This window comes from Quercus lobata, chromosome 5 (assembly GCF_001633185.2).
Source record: "Quercus lobata isolate SW786 chromosome 5, ValleyOak3.0 Primary Assembly, whole genome shotgun sequence".
In the NCBI taxonomy this organism is placed as follows: Eukaryota; Viridiplantae; Streptophyta; class Magnoliopsida; order Fagales; family Fagaceae; genus Quercus; species Quercus lobata.
This window is the reverse complement of record NC_044908.1, coordinates 61,311,555-61,332,580: the sequence shown is the minus strand read 5'-3', so window position 1 is coordinate 61,332,580 and position 21,026 is coordinate 61,311,555. Positions and strand designations below refer to the sequence as shown.

The 21,026-nt window shown below is 35.4% G+C and overlaps 4 protein-coding genes across 4 annotated transcripts; all 4 read right to left on the bottom strand.

Annotated features, from left to right (window-relative positions):
- Positions 1-1,019: 1,019 nt before the first annotated feature.
- On the bottom strand, positions 1,020-1,862 carry LOC115990864 (protein NRT1/ PTR FAMILY 8.3-like). The gene is made up of 2 exons (XM_031114636.1): positions 1,768-1,862; positions 1,020-1,383 (listed from the first exon to the last, which is right to left on the bottom strand). The coding sequence occupies exons 1-2, from the start codon at positions 1,860-1,862 to the stop codon at positions 1,020-1,022; spliced, it is 459 nt and encodes a 152-aa protein (XP_030970496.1).
- Positions 1,863-3,557: 1,695 nt separating this feature from the next.
- On the bottom strand, positions 3,558-8,158 carry LOC115989229 (DNA (cytosine-5)-methyltransferase DRM2-like). Its single transcript, XM_031112897.1, has 5 exons — positions 7,948-8,158; positions 5,433-5,478; positions 5,063-5,200; positions 3,735-3,834; positions 3,558-3,654 (listed from the first exon to the last, which is right to left on the bottom strand). Exons 2-5 carry the CDS (start codon positions 5,433-5,435, stop codon positions 3,599-3,601), a joined length of 297 nt encoding a protein of 98 aa, XP_030968757.1. The 5' UTR covers positions 5,436-5,478; positions 7,948-8,158; the 3' UTR covers positions 3,558-3,598.
- Positions 8,159-8,834: 676 nt separating this feature from the next.
- Positions 8,835-12,511, bottom strand: LOC115989228 (ESX-1 secretion-associated protein EspI-like). Its single transcript, XM_031112896.1, has 4 exons — positions 12,159-12,511; positions 9,170-9,876; positions 8,921-9,049; positions 8,835-8,844 (listed from the first exon to the last, which is right to left on the bottom strand). Exons 1-3 carry the CDS (start codon positions 12,402-12,404, stop codon positions 9,046-9,048), a joined length of 957 nt encoding a protein of 318 aa, XP_030968756.1. The 5' UTR covers positions 12,405-12,511; the 3' UTR covers positions 8,835-8,844; positions 8,921-9,045.
- A 423-nt stretch (positions 12,512-12,934) lies between these two features.
- On the bottom strand, positions 12,935-16,854 carry LOC115990863 (serine/threonine-protein phosphatase 7 long form homolog). Its single transcript, XM_031114635.1, has 4 exons — positions 16,842-16,854; positions 16,313-16,382; positions 13,812-13,923; positions 12,935-13,705 (listed from the first exon to the last, which is right to left on the bottom strand). Exons 3-4 carry the CDS (start codon positions 13,920-13,922, stop codon positions 12,935-12,937), a joined length of 882 nt encoding a protein of 293 aa, XP_030970495.1. The 5' UTR covers position 13,923; positions 16,313-16,382; positions 16,842-16,854.
- Between the last annotated feature and the right edge of the window lie 4,172 nt (positions 16,855-21,026).

Genomic DNA, 21,026 nt, shown 5'->3' with positions numbered 1-21,026 from the left:
TAGATCTCTTTTACTATTGTAGGGGAAGGGACAAAAGTAATTCTGGTTTACACCTACAGGACTGCAAAACAAACGGGAAAAAAAAAAAATACTTCCCAGTGGAAATCGAGTTTCTAAAACTCGATTTCCATTTGGGTGGCATTATCGCAAATAATATACACAAACCAATTTACAAAAATGCCACGGTCAATGGAAATTGAGTTTCTAAAACTCGATTTCCACTGGGAAGTTTGCTCTCACACTTCCCCCTAAAAGATTTTGCTCTCGGGTTGTGAGGAAAATTCCCCAGTGGAAATCGAGTTTCTAAAACTCGATTTCCATTGAAGTGGCATTTTTGTAAATTGCTTATTGTAATTTATTTGCAATAATGCCACCCAAATGGAAATCAAGTTTTAGAAACTCGATTTCTACTGGGAAGTTTTTTTTTTTTTCATTTGTTTTGCATTCCTGTAGGTGTAAACCAGAAATGTGATTCAAAGGGAAATCGAGTTTTAGAAACTCGATTTCCACTGGGAAGGTTTTTTATTTTTTATTTTTTATTTGTTTTGCATTCCTGTATTGAAGTGGCATTTTTGTAAATTTTACTGGAAATCGAGTTTTAGAAACTCGTTTCCACTGAAGTTTTTTTTTTTTTTTTTTTCATTTGTTTTGCATTCCTGTAATTGAAGTGGCATTTTTGTAAATGTTTCACTGGAAATCGAGTTTTGGAAACTCGATTTCCACCGGGAAGTTTTTTTTTTTTTTCATTTGTTTTGCATTCTTGTAGGTGTAAACCAGAAACTCGATTCAAAAGGTTGTATTCGGTAATCACCTATCTAGACTAGTTCTAAGAGCATAAAAAACGTGAATGTAGTACATTAAAAACAAAATGTATTGCATTTTGAAATTACAAAATGTATTATTATAAAATACACCAAGAACATTACTGTCCAACTTTGTAAATGCCCAGCATACAATCTCATAATATAAATCTTGTAATACAAATTTCTACAGAGCAAACCTTTCCAGTAATACAAATCTCATAATATAAACCTTGTCATACAATCTCGCTCCTTGGCAAAAAATTTCCTTGCAATTGGAATAATTACCCTATCATACATGGGGACCCAAAAAATAAAACTGATGACATCAAAGGATGAGAGAGAGGCTGCGGGAATGGTGAAAGAACCAATGCTTGTGTCCATCATCATTCCTTGCTCCACAAACATTGTACACATCTGGGCATAAACAGCAGAAAAGACAATTCCAGTAGCCCAGATTGGAAACATGCAGATCACAATCTTCAATTCTTCCACCTGTGTTACAGTGCAAAGCCTCCATGGATTGGACAATTCCTCACTTTTGCTCTCAGCATCTGACACTACAGCGGCTTTATCAAGGCACCTGTGCAGCAAAAATAAATTAACAGTGAATTTTTTTCCTGGGGCAAAATTTGTTATGCAGTTGACAAAGTTGGGAAAAATGTCAAGCTTTCATGCAGGTACATACAGTGAAATGATCTCATGTCATCAGTACAATTCTACACAAAGATAAGTAATTTGTGTTGAACAAAGCATTAATTATAAAGAACAAGTTCTTTATAGTGAACAAAACATGAATATGACTAGATCTATCATTATAGTGACAATACTTCAATAACAGCTACTATGTAGTGTCATTGCACATTAAATAATAAACAAAATTACCAAGACTTGTCTACATGAGTTCCATCCAGATCAGCACCACTAACACAACTTTCATTTCAGCTAAAAAATTAAGCAAATAGACAATTCTTTTGCAGTAACGATATATGACACATCAGGGTGTTCTTTTGCAGCTTCAACAGCTAACGAAGGAATATCCTGTAAAGTGACAGAAAGCATTTTTATTAAAACAAAAAAGAAAAAATCAATCTAGTCACCAATTCTGTACAGTATATCTATAATCAAGGCACCAGAGGAAAGTAAGCCGAGCTACCTGATGCCAGTGTCGTCCAAGGAAGAGAAAAATGGGCTTACAATCACATGATCTGCACCTTGTTGAATGCAAGAAAAAAATGCATCTCTTATCGATGGTTCTGCCAGCTCCTACCCATATCAAAGATATTTCAATAAATGAGAAGCCGTTTGCGCAGAAATAAAACCATGACAAAAGCAACATAGTATGATGTCCACCCAAAAAGGAAAGAAAACCAAGCAGCAGCGCTACGCGCACTAAAAACTAACCTAAATCATCAAGGCAGTACTGATCAACACAAGGTTTGATCCCACCAGTCCCCAAAGCAACCAGATAGAGCCCGAAGAAGAAGACCATGTACTGAGCTGGAGTAGCTGACGGGCATACAGTCCCCATTTGGTCCACTTATCGATTGAATACACCTACCCGACTTCTTATGATACACCTCCATTTTCGTGGACCTCAGAGGTAGGGTCCAAGGAAACTGATGAAAAGGCTGACGAGGTTCTAAAGTTTGATAGCTTGGACGGTTGGACTCCAGAAAATCATTATAGATGGTCTAAACCTAGAAATGTTTAACACTTAGATTCAGTCCATCCATAGTGATTTTCTGGCGTCCAACAGTCCAAGATATCCAACTTTAGAACCTCGTAGCCTTTTCATCAGTTTCCTTGGACCCTACGTACAGAGCAAAGTTCAAAAATAGATACGGTCCTGATAAACAACATAATCATACAACACATTTTCAAAATGGGTTTGCATGAATAAGAATTAAAATGAGAAAAAGAAAATCTTAGGCTACACCACCTATGGGTGCTTGGAATCACCAAAGCTATAGAGAAAACTCTTTTAACTTTTTTTTTTTTTTTAATTCAAAATTGTCTCAAACTATACCTATAGCAGATTCTCCCCCCACCCCCAGCCTCATTTTTAGGGCTTCAAGGATTACATAAGGTCACAATTACATCCCATTAGATCCTCAACAATATTGAAGCCCAAATTTGAATTCAATAATTAATAACTGGTATCATGTATAAAATGAGTAAAAATCTAAAATAATTTTGGTTGTACCCCCGGCATCACACCTTGGTTGGTGAAGACCTCAAATTTGAAGTACTTATGATAAGAACTTTTGCAATTAACACTTGCAAAAACTCTTGGAGCACTTGAAGTTGTACTAAAACCAAAGAAGCTTGTTGTCCCACTGTATTAAATTCATTTAGAATGATCATATCAATGGGTGGAATAAATTATACAACCTTATCTTGACTGTGGGGTGTGTGGGTTCAGTGGTGGTTTTCACAGTTTTGGGCTATGACAAAGACTTGGAGTACGCTATAAAACGGGTTTGCATCAATAAGAAATAAAAAAGGGGAGGGGTGGGAGGGAAGAAAATCCTAGGCTTCACAACCAAGCTTTAGAGAAAACTCTTAAATCGGAGATTTTATATTCAAATTGTACTGTCTCAAACAATTCCTAGAGGTTGTTTTTAATGGCTTCAAGGTTACATCAAGACACAATTACGTTGCATTGAAAAAAAATCCTCAATAGCATTAAAGCACAAATTCAATTAAAAAATTCAAATATGAGATCGGGTATCTCAAATAAGTACAAGATAAAAATAATCAATTCAAAAATAATTTTAATTGTACTCCCTGCATCACTAACTCACCGAGTATGTAAGGAGTGTATTTAGAATTGAATCTGTATTGTCCTCTCCTGGATATTCATCAGAGAAGGGTTATTTATAATGCTTATAAGTTAAAAACATGTGCACAAAAGTAAGATGGAGCTTATACCATTTTCCTGAATTGCTTTTGCAACCATCTTTTCAGTAAAGCCCATCCCTATGAACTTATCAAATAATTTGGAGTTGGAGGAACCAGCAGATGAGCTTGCCTTGAGACATAAAAACAAAGATAAATAGTTATTTAATGAACAATCTGTATTTCTACATAAATCTTCTTGTGCACATAAATGAATGAACATAGTATTTTAGTAGTAAGCAATTTTGTATAAAAATCATTGCATGTGGTTGAAGCTAACCAGAAGGAAGTATTTATTATGAATAAATGAGGCATAAATAGTTATCTCAAACAAAGGGAACATATAACATATGCATATGCATTCTTATGGATGATGAAAAGTAAAAATAATAACCGGCTGGATTAACATATTATCGGAAGCCAACAAGTCTACGCAGCTCAATAGAAATACAACAAGGTACCCTACAAAGTAAATAAATGCATGGAAAATCTTCCTAAATTCCACAATATGAATTCAAGCAACAGAGATGTTGGTTTCCTTATGGAAAAGAACATAGGGTAATCCTTTTGTATATTATGAATTATGAGAGGGCATTTAAACGAGAAGAGATAGAATTTTGTGATATCCCTCCAAGACTAGACCACAAATGGAATACCTATAGACGCTTAAGATTTTTATGATCTAGTAAAAATCCTTAAGCTTAGTACAATAAAACATATGCTTAACAAGAATGAACCTCAAGAGACAACATTGACAGTCACACTTAAATCTTGGATGACCAATTAAATTATATGCTTAGATATCTACCACATCTATCTGTTAAGTTACTTGAACCATTTTGGTTAAACATGTTTTTTTTTTTCCTTTTCCTTTTTTTTTTTTTTTTGTTGTTTAAATTGTTGGAGAAATGCATTAACCAGGAACATCCAACAATAAACTGACTAATGAAATTAAAAATGCATAATCTGGTTAAATTACTATCTAAAGATGGATGATAAAACCATATGAACAAGTACATACAAAATTTTTCAGAAGCTAGCTCAGGAGAGAAATATTTTCAATAAGAATTGGGCATTTCTTTTTTAACAATATTAAGTATATGCATGACACTTGATCAGAAATCAGTATCTCATTTCTTTTGTGTATCATTCCTTGATTTAATATCCACCAGATGCCTCAAATTCACATTTGAATATTTCCATGATACTAACAAATATGAAGTCTTCCATCTCAAGCCATCTTCATAATTAAACCATAAAATTTAATAACTGGAACCCTTTTGCTACTAATTTCAACGCCTGTATATAAATATTTTCAATGTTGAAAACAATAAGGAAATTCAGAATAGGCTGCTATTTACCTCCCTAGAGCCAGTAACAGTTTCTTCATTTGGAGGTGTCAAACTTGAAGAAGAAGATAAAGAGAAGTCATCAATTTCCCGCTCGTCTTCACTGTTCCAGTCACAGTTGTCACCCTCAACACCAGAAGCATCCCTATCCTGCTCAAGTATAAACAAAAACACAGACATGCATGATGTATTGAATTGAAATCACAGTTGGCAGAAATATATAGATAACCAAATCGGTTTTGTTTTCCCTAATATTTAGTCATTTACTGGTCATTCAAGCCATTTTCGTTTGTTAAAAAGAAAAAAATTATTATGAAAGTAAAATGATACCAAAATTATATCTATTAACAAATATAAAGCTATAATGAATAACAAACAGTACCATTTCTCTGTAATCTCTAGCTTTGTGCAAAGTTGAGGTTTCCAAGCTGTTCAGGAATACAAATAAGGAAATAAGTACCAAATAGAGGCATATTATCGTGCAATAAATCATTACAGAACTAATGACAAATATTAAATTCCAAAAGTTTACATTATGCACCTTATGACTTATATAAGCTGTTTGCTAATAGTAGACCAGGACCCAGGATAATACTCAAGTCCCATAATAAATTTATGAGGTGAGATGTTAGGATGATCACATAACTTTGAAATATCAACATTTTCTTTGTTCAAATATACGCTAGAACCTATCAAATCAAGTGGGGCCATCAGTTTTTAGTCCAAAACAATTTGACCAAAATCTTTTGGTCAAATTTGATCAATATCTTACAGAGTACAAGCCATCATAACCAATTCACTGTAACGCATAGAATCAGTTGTATATTCTTATAAGCACAATGTAAAAACAAAAATCTCTTCTTCTTTTTTTAAAAACAACAATTTTCCACTTTTCCATCATCTCTACCAAACACACATGATAGAAAACACAAATACTTTCTATCCTCCCACTTTTTTATCCTCTCAACAATTACCATCCTCCCAACCAAACAAAGCCTAAAGGACAATGTAACTAAATAATCATGACTGTAGCCTACAGATTTTCACAATCATAATGACAACACCAAGCTTACATGTCTGATCATACAAGGTTGGTCATGTTTCCTGAAAGCATTTCTACATACCCAGCAGAGATACCCCAAACATGTAGCTAAAAAATGGGAAAATCATAAAATTTATGATAATTGACAGAAACATTAAATTAGCAGCTAAAAATCTTTTAAATCGATTTCCCAATCCAAAAAAGTGAAAGAGTCCATAACTTCAACAGAAATACTCTATTTATAAATGGAGTCGCCCAAAACTTGGAAGAATACAAGAGCTTGTGGATTGCACTAATTGCCATACATAATCGTATGTCTCTTCTAGAAAAACAGAAAATGAGAGTACAGAACCCTCTGAAATGAAAAAGTTCGAAATTGATCTGACCAAGTTACAAGCAATATATAGCAATAGCTATGTCTGTAGATATAGGCCTACCAATCATTTGTCTATACATCCTAGTCCATAATACTACTAATTATTAACATACTTTGGGTTCATGAATACCTGCATTTATTTTCAGTGTCCAATTTCATTAAGGATAGTCTGTGTACTTACTTAGTAAAACAATACAAAATGAAAAGTTTCTCAGATTTTGTCATCTTACATGAACCAATGCAATGATTATTTATCTATGCTTTTCTACAAATGTTTGTACTTAAAAGGACTTAAGACAGAACGCAGAACTTCAGATGCTAATCACACCAATAATCAGGTCAAGCATGAATTTATTAATGTTAAGACCACTTAAAACGAATCTATCAGATCTCTAATCTCCTATGTGAACTCAACGGCATTGATTTGCAATCAACCAAACTCTCTCAAGTATAACATTTGCTCATGTACACATTTTCCTCCAAACCAGCTTTGAGGAATCTCTTCCAACCCATTATGTGGTGATTCATAAAACCATCCAGGTGTGTTAAATAACATGACTCATTAAATAGGATATGTGACTAGAAGATTGTGTGAATGGTCCACGTAGTGGTTTGGAGGAATTCTCTCCAACCCAGTTTAGAGGTAAACTCAGTCATTTGTTCATACAATGACTCGATACATCCTTTGCTCATACATTGACTACTCAATGCCTTATCCAAAACCAATTACAAACCTCGCCAAACACAGCCCGAAGAAAAAATGTGACTAAATTAACCCTTATCAATCATATAGATCCCTAACTAGAGCCTCACAATTTGAGAAATGCTAGGGACACACCCATTTCCACAACCCAAATCTACGCCCTGCTTACATGTCAACTTTTGATTGGATTCCAACACTTTCCCATGGGTCCACCACATGTACTTGAAAAAGCTCAAATCCAATCAAGAGTTGACACATAAGCAAGGTGCAAGAATGGGGTGTCCCTAGCATTTCTTTTCACAATTTATTTCCCAAATGTTCCAAAACCCTCTTGAAGACTTGGAACAACATAAAACCCTAATTTTCAATATCCCAACCTCTTTGTTTTGCACCAAAAAACAATTATCCGCCACAATATTCAGCAAAATAAATCTAACACATCCGTTTATTTGCTAAGAAAAAAATCTGAGAAACTCATTTCCAAGAAAAAAGAGAGAATCCCAGAAACTCCCTCCTATTCTGCATGTAGTTTAAAATTCAATGAAATGAAAAACCCACTTTCAAGTGAATCGTACAGTCCAAGACATTCTCTTTCCCCCAAATTCAAAACAAAAAAAATCCAAAAACCACGAAACAAAAGAAGTACAATCTTTCCATTTCTTCAACCAAACAGAGAATAACAAACATGCTTAAAAGTTAACATCTCTAATTATCAACAAAAAAAAAAAAAAAAACCGAAAATCTTACTTCCAAGAATAACGGTTAAGAAAATTTACCTCTCCCAGACGAGAAAGCAAGAAACCCTCTCTGATTCTGAAGCTACTTCCGGTAAAAACAATAATGTACTACTACAAAGCCTCTGTAAAAACCTCCATGGTTCAGTTAAAATTTGAACCAAACTTCTTTTTTTCTGTTTTTCTTTTTTGGGTAAAAACCACAAAAGAAAATTTTGGTCAGAGAAAGAAGACCAAGCTACATGCAAAAAAAAAATAATAATAATAATCTACAGCGAGAAAATCTAGGAGAGAGAGAGAGACTGTGTGTGTTGTTGCTGTTGGTGTTGTTGTAGGTAGAGAGAAAATGGCGAAAATGGCCAACTGGCCTTAAAAACCAAACTATCTAGTTAGTAGGCGAGACTTAGAAACATATTTCGTTAATAGCATTGATTTCTAACCTGTCGCTTACCATATTCCTGTGAAATTTCTCCAGCTACGTTCCTGATTACACATAAAAAATAATAATAATCAATAGTGAGTGAGGTTAATATTCATTTATATGGATTGAACTTCAAACACTACCATAACCTAAAAGCCATACAATGAACTTTGATTTGACCAGATCAAACTACCTACCACCACCTAAAAACCCAATAGAGACCACAATGTATTTTAATCAGACGACACTCACCTCACATATTCATGGCCCCATGAGCCAATATCACCTCCTGAACCCTCCAATCTATATTTTAAGCTCTCCTAAAAGAATTTTCAGCAATAGAAAAGCAATGAAATATATGTTAGTCCCAAATAACATAAAACGAATTTACTTTAGCAATTGTAAAGAGAATCAACTAAACAAATCAGCAAAAACAATACAATAAACTTCAGTCGTACCCTTTCTCCCTCAGTAGACATGGTGAGAGCCAGAACGGAGAGTATATCAGCGAGGTACTTCTGCATTGACAAAGAAAGTTAATTAGATAGGCTAGAATGCTACTTCTATAACACAACAGATGTCCAAGCAAATTACCAGCCACTTCAAAATCGACCTAAAAGCTGCCTCCTCCAACCTTATTGGCATTGGAAAGGTTATTTGTTGCTACTTTTATTGTGCTGAACTTGAATTTTGGTGCTTCCGGCCTTTTCATAGCATCATCATCTTCATGAACATAATTAATGAACAAACCATAATGATTAAGTAATTATTATATGACAAATAATGCTTTTTAGCTGGTCATTTATTGTAAAATAAACTTTGAAAATGTGTCATTTTAGTTACCTTTTTTGGACCTTATGCCGTCTTGTATAATAAGGAGGAGGTCTTGCATGTCCTTCGTCAGATGCCTCGGGCCCAGCGTTGTGTCCATGTTTGTGCCCTCCTGTCCCACAAGGAGGTGCCTTTGATATGCGTTTCGGCCGACCTTCTTGTTGAACAGGTAACCCACTAGCTTCCTCAACATGAACATGGGGTGGGGTGATGGCTGATGAAGGGCCAGTAGACATACTGCCAGAGGGTGGCTCCTGCTGTATGTCAGGTGGGGTTAGATGAATACCCAAGTCAAAGGATGGAATGGGTGACACATCGGGAAATGACCGTGGGGTGGGTGGACGAATGTCAGGCCCAACACAAGGATGTGGAGTCAATGGGGGGATGGTGGGACTACGAGATGGATGTAGGGTGGGTGAAGGGATTGTGGGGCTAAGGGATGGATGTGGGGTGGGTGGAGGGGGATCAGAGGTAGGGACAACTCGAGGGGTACGAACACGCAAACGTCTAGTGGGAGCTATGCTCGTGCTTGGGCTCTCAGTAGTGCTTGGCCTCTGAGTAGCTGCTGCGGCAGGAGTAGCTGCCTCCTCATTCGGGACCTCAGGGTCCCGAGGTCGTACACGGCCAATCGCCTGTACTGCAGTCAACACATCTATAATATCCTGGTGGTCCTCCGTGCCCACCGGGTGACGGCTCAACAAACGGAGGTATCCTTCAATCTGCACATGGAAAAACCAAGTATATTAGTAATGCAATACAGTTTATGTATGTATGAATGAACAATCAATGTTTTATGGGCCCTCTGCTTGTAGGGCAATTCAAGTTATTCCATAAAAAATTGGGAAGAAGAATATATACCATAACTCTAAAGGCTGAAATAAGAAATATGACCTTCGATTTTGAAATTAGATTTTGAAATCAACAAAGTTCTCTATAAGGTAAACAAATAAAGTTCTCTATAAGGAATCTTACGTAGAAAACAACTTTAACCTACTTCGTTGATGCTAAACATACATTGGACCACATATATCATGTTCTAAAGAGAGCGTACTAACTAGATAGTTTCGTTTTTAAGGCCAGTTGGCCATTTTCGCCAAAAACTAACGTAATACGCTGTGCTGTTTTTTTCCCAAGATATCCAAATAGAGTTTAATTCATTTACAAAAATAATTTAAAAGTAATTATTTTTTTGGACTTCAGGCCCAAAAAATCATAAGCTCCAAAATTTGACTTGATTTCTTCACAGTTGTACACCGGCTCATTACATTACAGCAGCAGTTTCCCTGTTTCATCACCTTCAACAAAGCTTTTGCGGTGAGTCTATGTTTCTCTCAAGCGTTTTTAGTATTTTGTTTGACCAAAAAAAGACATCTTTTATTGTATACTACAAACCAAAAGATGAGCTTTGCTAATACTAAGTAAAATTGAACCATTTGATTACTAATTTGGTGGAATTAATGAGAGTTATTGACTGGTAGTTGAAAAATAGTTAATGGGTTTTTTGTGAGATGGATAGATTGAGCAAAATTTTTGGTCATATTTTGATGGCCAGAAAATATCATTTGAAAGGCTTTCAAATGATTGTGAGTAAGCTGGACTGTGATGGCTTTCAAATGATTAGTGTCTCTATTGCCGTGGCTCATGAGACTTTTGTCACAGAATCAGGTACTCTTAGTTGCATAAGAGAATGCTAAATGAATTATATAAAGATTGTCACATTACTGAAAAACCACTACTGTGCAACCTTTATATCTATCAAGGTCAATTAGGAAATTTAATTGAATACCATGCAGATGTTTCTTTCCCTTTATGTTTTGATGCAATGACTTTCAACTTACAACCCAATTATTTTCATTATGTATCCAGGATCACCATCCTCACTCGAGAAATCATATTTAATGGGAGGCGTAAGATTCTTCTCTTGCATGTTCTCTTCATTAGTATTTGATGTTCAAATAAAAAAAAAAAACTTGTGTACTCCTTTTTATTTTTTTATTTTTCAAACTTCTGTTGTTACATGTTAGCCACATACAGTGTAGTCAAAGGCCATCTAGGCACTCGCCTAGACTCTTGCCTTCTAGGCAACCACCTGAGCACCTTAAACAGACTATAAGGCATTTGAGGCAAGAGTCTCAATGAAATTCAGCAAAAAGGAAAAAAAGAAAAGAAAAAGAGAGGCAGTTTTGTAATTTGGCAAAAAAGGATAGTTATATACTTCAATTCAAGTTAGTGGGTGTGTCTTTCTCTTGCATTCTTCTTTCTCACCTCTCTTTCTTTCTGCATCAATTTAGAAATATATATATTTTTTTAGATTTCAATCATAATCTTTTAGCTTTAATAGTTGGTTCTCTCCCTTTTTTTTTTTTTTAATTGTATATATGAGATTACTGTAAAGTTTGAAAAATTCAAACCATGCCTAACAAGCATTAGATACATACAATTTATAATATTTATATTTAGAGTTCAGTACCTTGGTTCACTCAGGAGAGCACTTTTTTGTCAACTCACGAGGATGTGCCTTAAGTTCATTTTTTTTTTTCCCTTTCACTACACTGGCTACATAATCTGAGGCACCTTTTCATTACCATGTGATGCTTGCATAAATAAACCTTTTCTTTTAATGAATTATTTAATCACTATTGAAATTCCCCTCTTTTTTATTACTACTTTGTAAATCTGAATCCTATCTTTTTGTCTTAATGTATTAAGGGTGCCAGTACATATCTGGGAGCTGGTCCTATTGTTGAATGTTTGGAGAAGTGCCAGCCAAACGTGATAATAACTGCCCGGGTTGCAGATGCTTCCTTATTCTTAGCACCAATGGTATAAAACCTAATTTCTTCATATCCGCTCTTCTATACCCTCTTTTTGAATAAATTAGTAACATGTTTACCGAATTTTCTGAAATTGATTTTTATCAAATTTGTAATGTTGCTTCATGCATGCAATATTGTTTCATGCTAAGGAGTACGGTAAAATGTACAAGATGTGGAGAAGTTACCAGTATAGTCAATGTAGCACCAGGAACATCAATGAACCTCCGAGTCACCCTTTTGAACCAGTCGAAGTACTCATGCTGTGGAGGCATATCACCAAGCACTGCTTGACAACACCGTTGAAGGCGGTTACCCCAATTTAGTAAATGCAGAGCATGTTTCCGCATCCAATCAACGCCCACCTTCCCCCTCAAATCAATGGCATGAAGCACGGGGTCAGTGTTAACATCTTCGGGAATTTCTTGGATCATCCCAAATTGACGAACGACACGATCCGGTGTATGTATCTCTACTAGGTGGAAACATACAAGCGGCACCGTTGCCGTCCACACAGCCCTCCCTGCAACGCACCATGGCGGAAGGTCCTCAAAATCGGCTTCATATGGCTGCCACACCACCTACAGTAGCCCAAAAACAAGTACGCAACATATTAGGCAACTATGTTTATATTTCAAAATTCACCAAACATATATCTTGTTCCTAAACATGTTAACATGTTAAACAAGGCATTTTCATACTTGGCTTGGCAGCATTGAAGCTATTTGCTGGCGATACCTATCCCTGAAGATGTGGGCAGGCTTGTTTTTCTTATTTGGGACCCACGCCCACCTACAAGTGTTGTCAAGAACAAAAGATCAATATTTATAACTTTCCTACTAAGATAATGTCATGACTAAAACTATAATGTTATCACATATAACTACTAAGATAATGTTATAGATAAAAACTAGGCAATTAATAATATCACTACAATAAGAAATAATCCTTATAAGGTAGAGACTTACTTCAGGTACAGAGGACCACGCGCTGGAGGACCATAAGCGCCTACTGGTGGGCCACGCTCAATTGCCGGGCACAAATAAGGGAACCTGGCCCATACCCAATACTGCACCAACAATAAGCATCCACCGATTTGACTGGTTTCCTTATGGCTTGCCCTGCATAGCTCTCGGTACAACCATGCAAGGCAAGCACTCCCCCAACTGTACCTTCGTGGGTTGCGAAGGTCTTTCAACTGCTGCACCCACATTAGATGCACCCTATCGCCAGATTTTTCCATGAATATTGTGTCCCCCAGTAGCGCTAGGATATAGCATCGTGCGTACTTATGCAGCTCATCCTCTTCGGCATTAGGCGGCAATGGATTAGCAACTTGCTCCAAAAGCCGTTTGATGAGAATCCTTTGGCCATGAAGTTCCTTATGCTGGTCTTGAGTTATAGGTTGAAAGCCAAGGAACTCCTCGCACACAGTCGTCCAAGTTTTCTGTGTGCTCCCTGTTACAGCGTCACCATCGATAGGAAGCCCGAGAATCACCTCCACATCCTGCAATGTAATGGTCATCTCACCATGTGGCATGTGGAAGGTGTGAGTCTCGGGCCGCCATCGCTCCACTAAGGCTGTAATTAGGCCGTGGTCAAGCTCTCTACCCGGCTGTCTCAGCAGTCCCTCCAAGCCCAATACCTTAATAATATCAACAACTCGATCATCTACCATTGGTTCTCGGTTGGAGAACTCTTCAGTACGGCCACGGCAAGTAAGGGCCCCTGGATCCTGCACAAAACGAATCCTTGGATTAACATATGAGAAACGTCTGCATGTATATTGTATGAATTAAATACGTGTACATTTTACATAAATATTTACTGCTGTATTGTACCTGCCCATTCCAAATAGCTTCTGATCGATGGGTGGACTGCAACGTTAACACCGAATCGTCAATAGGGCCAGGCCGTGTATGGTCAATCCGTCCAGCATTTGCAGCATCCATACTGCACAAGAATGATAAGCAATTAGCACGTAATATTGACATTGCAAGTAAACATAGATATGATGGTGCAAAAGTTTTTTCTGAGCTAAATAAAACAAAAATATGATAATTTAATATTTTACTAGCTATATAAACTTGCTGATTAGAATCTCAATGAGATCACTTAGGTCTAACTAGAATTACTATACTCCAATGAGAACACTTAGGTGTTCATAACCTTCCCATTTTTTCCCCTATATTGAATAATGGTCCAAAGCCACACGTAAGTGGATTGGATCCATATGATATTGCAGCAAATTGAACTAATCCTTTTACAAGTACACTACAATTATGTGACCTTAAATGTTTAAAAGTTCTATTAGTCGTGATTTATGAGGATCATTGTATAATCTCTACTTATTTGTGCTTTTCTTTAGTAAATTCTCTTGGTGAACGATTAAAAGTTATTCCATTCAATGTGAAATTTTTTTTGAATAGCCATTGTTGGGGACATTACACCTTCAGATGGGATTTCAAAGGAAGAGAAGAGTCGACAAGAACGAGAAGCATTAGACCACATGTGCAAATTACTTGGTGGAGGGTCAAGAGGTACTTTATTCACTAACTCTATATGTGCGCACGTGTTGTTGTCAATGTGAGGAAAATGAATTTGTTATTCCTCTACCTGAAAGTAATTAGTTGTTTGACAATTTTTGACTTCCTATTTATAAATTGCAGCCCAGGAAATAGGTGATTTTTTCTCAAAATATGAGGAGAATTCTTCACCAGAGGCTAAAATTGTTAAGGACCTTGACAAGGTATATTGCGGCTATAGTAATGCATTTTATTTAATAATAATTTAACTTTGATTCACTACTTTTGCCAAGAAGCCTTATAGTTCAATGGCATTGCTTGGTGTTTCCAACAGAGACATGTAGGGTTTAAATCCCCACGCCCAACTTAAAATGTATCAAAAAAACATTGACACAATACCTTTGTAGCAACTTTTAGTTTGAAGTTCAATTATTCCTTTTTTAAAGATCTTATGGTTTCAGTAACTGATGTTCTTTATTTAACTGCTTGTCTGAGAGGGAGCCAACCTGGCAGTTACCATCAAATAGAAAACCAATTCCTCAAACAAGCAGTTATTATCTGCTCAACAAAGACTAGTTGCTTTCTTCATACAGCATTATGGCATAATAAATTGCCCACTGTTCTTTGTACTTTTTCTTAAAATCTCTTGGAAACCCATCAATTGGGTTATTTTTAATGATAATTTAAGTTTTAATAGTGGTAAAGCAGTAAGACATAATCTTAAATGGAGGATATTTTGACTTTTCTCTATTTTATTTTATTTTATCCCTTCGGAATGAGAAATCTTATGCAAAAGTTTGGTAAAAGAGGAATGCCGATGTAGACAAATTGTGAAGTAGCTAATGACTGATCAAAAACAAAAAAAAATAAGAAGGGGAGAAAAAAATAAAAAAAGAAACAAAAAAGAAGTGGCTAATAAGCCAGATTCTAATGACAAGTTGACAACGCTAGTAAAAATAGCATTTAAAGTGGTGTTGATACAACTTTGGTGATAATTGACAAATCATGCTTATACTTGAAAAATAATATGATGTGACACATTATTTGCGTTTTATACTAATATTAATGACCAAGAAAAAAATTTGTTAACTTTTCCATAGCCAACTTAGAACCCAGTTCTAAATAAGACTAAATTGGATGAGATATGCTTGTTTGAACATCTAAACTTTCTAGAGATATTGTGGTCCAATTCTGCTTTAGAATCAGTTTAAATGGGCCAAGAATCTTGTAATTTAGTGACATTTCCTGATCTCTTTTATAAGGAAAACAGCGTTTAAATCCCCCTCAATAATTGAATAGGGTTTAGGTTTTGTTTTCAAAGAGGCATTTGGTTCCTAGAGTTCAAAAGCACCCGTAGCTTAAAGCCGTAAGTTCTATGTGCTTTGTTCACCGAATCAAAGCCACCCAAATATGCAAAATCGATTCTACATACCTAAAACCAATTTATGCCAAGCCAGCTAACGTAAACAAAACTTCTAACCAAAATCCCTTAATCAAAACTAAATCTAATCCATCTATTTAAACTAATTAAACAAAACCATTCCTAACCCAAAAACCTAAATCATAACCAATCAACCAAAATACATAACTGAAAAAAGACTGTGTAATTTGTTTCTTCAATAGCAAACTACTAAGTGCTTTTTTATATGCATATAATTTAGTAATTTGTAATGGTACGCAAGCACTATAAATATATGAGATAACTATTTCATATAAACTTGTAAGTTCTAAGCTCTTAATAGACAAGCAAATGGGCCTAATGAGATATACAATTCTCTCGTAAAAGCTATAATCCTAATCAGCAATAACAATCTAACCTGAAGCCAGAAATTTGGAAAGTCTTAAGGATGGCAGCAACAATATGCACTATCCAAGCAAGAATGTCATCTGCACTCACCAAATCCAAACCCAAATTTCATAAAAATCATTAAATAAAAATTAAATAAAGTATCTACCACAAAATCCAAACCCAAATTTCACAAAAATCAAAACTGAAAATTAAATAAATAACCTAAATGTTAAGTATCCAAATCCAAACCCAAAATTTCACAATAATCAAAACAAAAAATCAAATAAATAACTTACCAAGCAAAATCGGAATGGGTAACCAAGCAAGTTTGACTTCAGCCAAAGAGAGTTGAATGTCATCTGCACTCACCAAATCCAAACCCAAATTTCATAAAAATCATAAAATAAAAATTAAATAAAGTATCTACCACAAAATCCAAACCCAAATTTCACAAAAATCAAAACTGAAAATTAAATAAATAACCTAGATGTTAAGTATCCAAATCCAAACCCAAAATTTCACATTAATCAAAACAAAAAATCATATAAATAACTTACCAACCAAAATCGGAATGGGTATGGGTATGGGTATGGTGAGGAAAAATGAATGGGTATGGGGGTGGTAATGAGAGAGAGGGAGAAAAGGAGAAAGGATCTCCTAGTGAGGGAGAGAGAGATCGACAAGGAGAGGAGCCGATGGCTGGGCTCAGCCTCGTCGGCGTCGTCGCTGGGCTGGGCTGGGCTCTGCTCGTCGACGCCGGCGGGGTTCTATGTGTGTGTAAGCGTGTGTGAATGTCAGAGGCCGTGTGAGAGATAGAGAGAAAATGAGAGAGTTTTGTGAGTGTGGGAAATGAAAATGTAAGACTGAGGGTGAGAGAGTGAGAGCGCTCTGGTTTGTGTGAGAGTGAGAGGGTGTGAGCGTGAGTGTGAGTGAAAGTGAGACAAATGCAATAGACGAAGACGTTAATTTTGAAAATCCCCAATTGGAAACCGAGTCTCTAAGACTCGATTTCCGGTTGGAATACATGTGGAAATCGAGTCTAAGAGACTCGATTTCCATGTCAATGCCAGATGGCAACCCTGCCACATCAGAGGTGGTCAAGCATACAAATCAAGCCTTAAAGACTCGATTTTGAAGCCCAAGATCGAGTCTTTAAGACTCGAGATGCTATAAATGAAATATGTTTCTAAAGAAAGCCTACTAACTAGATAGTTTGGTTTTTAAGGCCAGTTGGCCATTTTCGCCCAAACAAATTTATAAAACTAAAATATGAAAATTAAAGAAAGACCCACGGTCTCTATCCTATCGTCCCAACCCAATCAAATTTTGATTAAAAAAAAATATCGTAACCTAAAGGGGAAATATCTTCAACCTCTTGGCACTTGGCAGTTCGCTCTAGCCCCTTTCATTACTAGACGGCAGAGCCACTGTCTCTGTCCCACTGTCCCAACCACCACTAATCCCAGACCCACTGACCCAGCCTTCATCGCTTCAACCTCAAGAATGGCCTAAATCAACCCATCCAGTCGCATTCCCGGTCACCTGAAGGAATGCAGCCCATCACAGCTGTCGCCTCCTCCTCTTCCTTCTCCCTCTTCTTCTTCTTCTTCTCCTTCTTCTTCGTTCTACATTTCCTCTGCAGTTCTTTTCAATTTTTCTAATCCTTGAGTTGTCTGCTCACTTCAACTTTATTGCCTAGTTTTGTGTAATATTATTTTTAGTTTTGTCAACCTTCACGTGACAAGTGCGTGACTAGTACAAGTAGTATTTGAAAAGGAAGCTGAAATTCAGCTTTTTATACTGACTTTAAGGGAAAAAATTGCCAAACAGACTATTTGTGGGGAAAAATTAGGCGCGTGGCATGTGTTCAAAGTTATTTAGTAAGTTAGACTGTTTTTGAAAGTCGAGTTTGGCAAACTCGACTTTGGGCTGAAAAACGAACACTATAGTGGCGTTTTTTAGTGGCTATAGCAGCGTTTATAGAAAACGCCACTATAGGTGACCTATAGTGGCGTTTTTAACAAACGCCACTAAAAAAAACGCCACTATTGTGTCTGTATTCCAGCCCAAAGTCGAGTTTGCCAAACTCGACTTTCAAAAACAGTCTAACTAACTAAATAAGTTTCAACGCGTGCTGTCCGGCTAAAATTTTTCAGAATTTTCACTGTTTGGCAAATTTTGCCTGACTTTAAGCCTCTTGCCTCCACGTTATCATCTTTTTTTTTTCTTTTTTCTTTTTTCTTTTTTTTTTTTTAAAATTCAGCTTATGTCTACTTCTTCTTCTTTTCTTTTCTTTTTTTTCATTATTAAATACATTTTAATCTTATTATATTTTTAAAAATTGATTGTTAATACTAATAGAAATATGACTTATAATTTTAAGACCCTTTAATAATTTATATGAGTTTTAATCAAATATTATACATATATATTTATAATAATGGAAACTTCGTAATAGTACACCGAAATAGACTGGTATTAAAATATTTTGTTCTAATGGACAAGCCAAAATGGGAGCTTTGGGTATGCTTTGGGCAATTGGGGTAATGGACTAGCTGACTAGTGATAGTAAAGTAAGTAAACAAATAATTAAAAAAGAAACAAAAAATTAAACTATGCAATTGTAAGGCAGTGGGATGAGGCATTGTATTTACTAGTTTAGACTTTACATTGTGGTAATGGGGTGTGTGCTAGACTGTTAGTGGTCAATAAAGAAAAATAATGAAACAACTAAACAACAAATATTTATGTTGGATAAAATTGTTAATAGAGTCATGATATGGACATAAAAATTATTAATATTTTTATTATATCAAGAAATAATATTTCAATTGAACTTATAGTTTATTGTTTATTTTTTGCTAGTATTATGGACAAATATTTGATACATAAATCATATACCCAAGATTCATCTCCTACCAAAAATAATATAAACAATTTTTTTTTGTTATCAATATATAAAGTTCTCTTTTTATTAAATTGTTTAATTTAAGTTTCTAAATGACCATCTTGGAAATTTTTTTTGGAGTCACTACTTTCTCACATGAGGAGTGGGTCCTACACTGTACACATGAATCCCACCCCTCATGCGAGAGGGGGGAGCATTGCTCTAGGAGGATTGAATAAATTTTCCTCTCAGAGGGTCAGATTGAAATCTTGTGCAATACCTAAAGTAAATATTTCACTTGACACAATTGCTATGGATGGCTAAGATTTAAAGTTATAAAAAAGCAAATCTAAACTCCACTATTAAATTAAAAAAAAATGAGAAAAATTAAAAAAAGTAAGAATAGTAAAAAATTGTTATAAGAATGAGAGAGGTTAATTGCACCAGATCTCAATTCCTTCCATATTACAAAGAAATGATTCTTTCTTCTTTTACATTCATGGTAAAATTTACTATAAATTTAATAAGTGAATTCTATACAAATTAAAAAAAAAAAAAAGTATCATTTTTAATTCCCGGAATGTCGCATGGAGTTGCAGGGAGAATGGTATTAATGTGTGTGTTATAAATCCTCAAAAAAAAAAAAAAAAAAAAAAGTGTGTTATAAACAAGTGATGGCCATTTTCCACTAAAGTTCAGTAGCGCGTGGTTTTAATAAATCACACTATGGTGCAGTTTGGATAGGGCGTTTGCCCGTCTGCGTTTTCTTTCTGCGTTTTTTTTTTTTTTTTTTTTTTTTCTCCCCAGCCGCAACTGTTGACCCGGTCTGCTGTGAACAGTGCATTTGTGCACTGTTCATGGGTCCCACAAACTCCACTTTTTATCAACTTTTTCATTAAAAATGGGTCCCACAACACTATTCATACATTTAAAAATTATTTTGCTACAGTGTTTTCAATTTTCAGTTTTCAGTTTCAGCAAAATAAGTTCTATCCAAACAGACCCTATAGCACTGGAAAGTAGTAGCTCAACCTCTTTATTCTCTTTCTCTGGGACGGTTACACAGGAGGGACACACAGTTTCTATTATGCTTAGTCAGTCAGTCCCTAACTAGGTGTGGGGTTGGATGCACATACTCTGCGTCCACGTTTGCGTTTTATTTTTATTTTTTTTTTGGCACGCGTTTCAGAGCTTTATTTACTGAAGGAAATCCCAAGCAAGCGCGTGATCCATGCCTTCCGGGAAGCAAACCAATGCGCTGATGCTTTGGCTAAATTAGGAGCGCAATTTTTGTCTAGTTTTGTAACTTTTTGTAACCCACCGTCTGTGGTGGAGGATATATTAGCTTTTGACAAGGCTAATTTACGTTGTAATAGACTTGTGAATTCCTAAGTAATGATTAAGCTTGTTTTACCGAAAAAAAAAAAACAGTAATTTTTTATTATTCTCTTATTAATACATGCACAAATCTCACTTTTTAATAATTTTTTATTAAAAATGAATTTCATAATACTATTTATATATTTAAAAATTATTTTACTATAGTATTTTTAATTTTTAATTTTTAATTTCAACAAAATAAACAAAATAAGTTCTATCTTAACCCACTTTTGAAAAATCCCCAAATCTCTCTCTGAAACTCCCTTATTTATTTGTACCTAGCTTCCACATTCACCTTTTCTTAAATAACCCCACAAACATGCCTCTGTAGCCATCATTGTCCGGTTCAAAATTGTAACCACAGTTACTTTTACTTTCTTATCTTTCTATTCCAACCCAGTCCAAAATTAAAATCTCATTTTATTTTATTTTTTGTCAGAAGAATGATTACTACCTTTAAAACTATGAACCCATA

Excerpts from the sequence above, each read along its gene's own strand:
- LOC115990863 (XM_031114635.1), bottom strand. The coding sequence starts at position 13,922 with ATGGATGCTGCAAATGCTGGACGGATTGACCATACACGGCCTGGCCCT. Across the intron at positions 13,706-13,811 it reads AAGCTATTTGGAATGGGCAG|GATCCAGGGGCCCTTACTTG; the intron begins GTACAATACAGC and ends CGTTTTGTGCAG.
- LOC115990864 (XM_031114636.1), bottom strand. The coding sequence starts at position 1,862 with ATGCTTTCTGTCACTTTACAGGATATTCCTTCGTTAGCTGTTGAAGCT. Across the intron at positions 1,384-1,767 it reads ATCGTTACTGCAAAAGAATT|GTGCCTTGATAAAGCCGCTG; the intron begins GTCTATTTGCTT and ends TTTGCTGCACAG.
- LOC115989229 (XM_031112897.1), bottom strand. Across the intron at positions 3,835-5,062 it reads CTGTTACTGGCTCTAGGGAG|GCAAGCTCATCTGCTGGTTC; the intron begins GTAAATAGCAGC and ends TTATGTCTCAAG. Across the intron at positions 3,655-3,734 it reads AAAAGCAATTCAGGAAAATG|GAGAGGACAATACAGATTCA; the intron begins GTATAAGCTCCA and ends ATGAATATCCAG.
- LOC115989228 (XM_031112896.1), bottom strand. The coding sequence starts at position 12,404 with ATGATCCAAGAAATTCCCGAAGATGTTAACACTGACCCCGTGCTTCAT. Across the intron at positions 9,877-12,158 it reads GTGCTACATTGACTATACTG|ATTGAAGGATACCTCCGTTT; the intron begins GTAACTTCTCCA and ends TTCCATGTGCAG.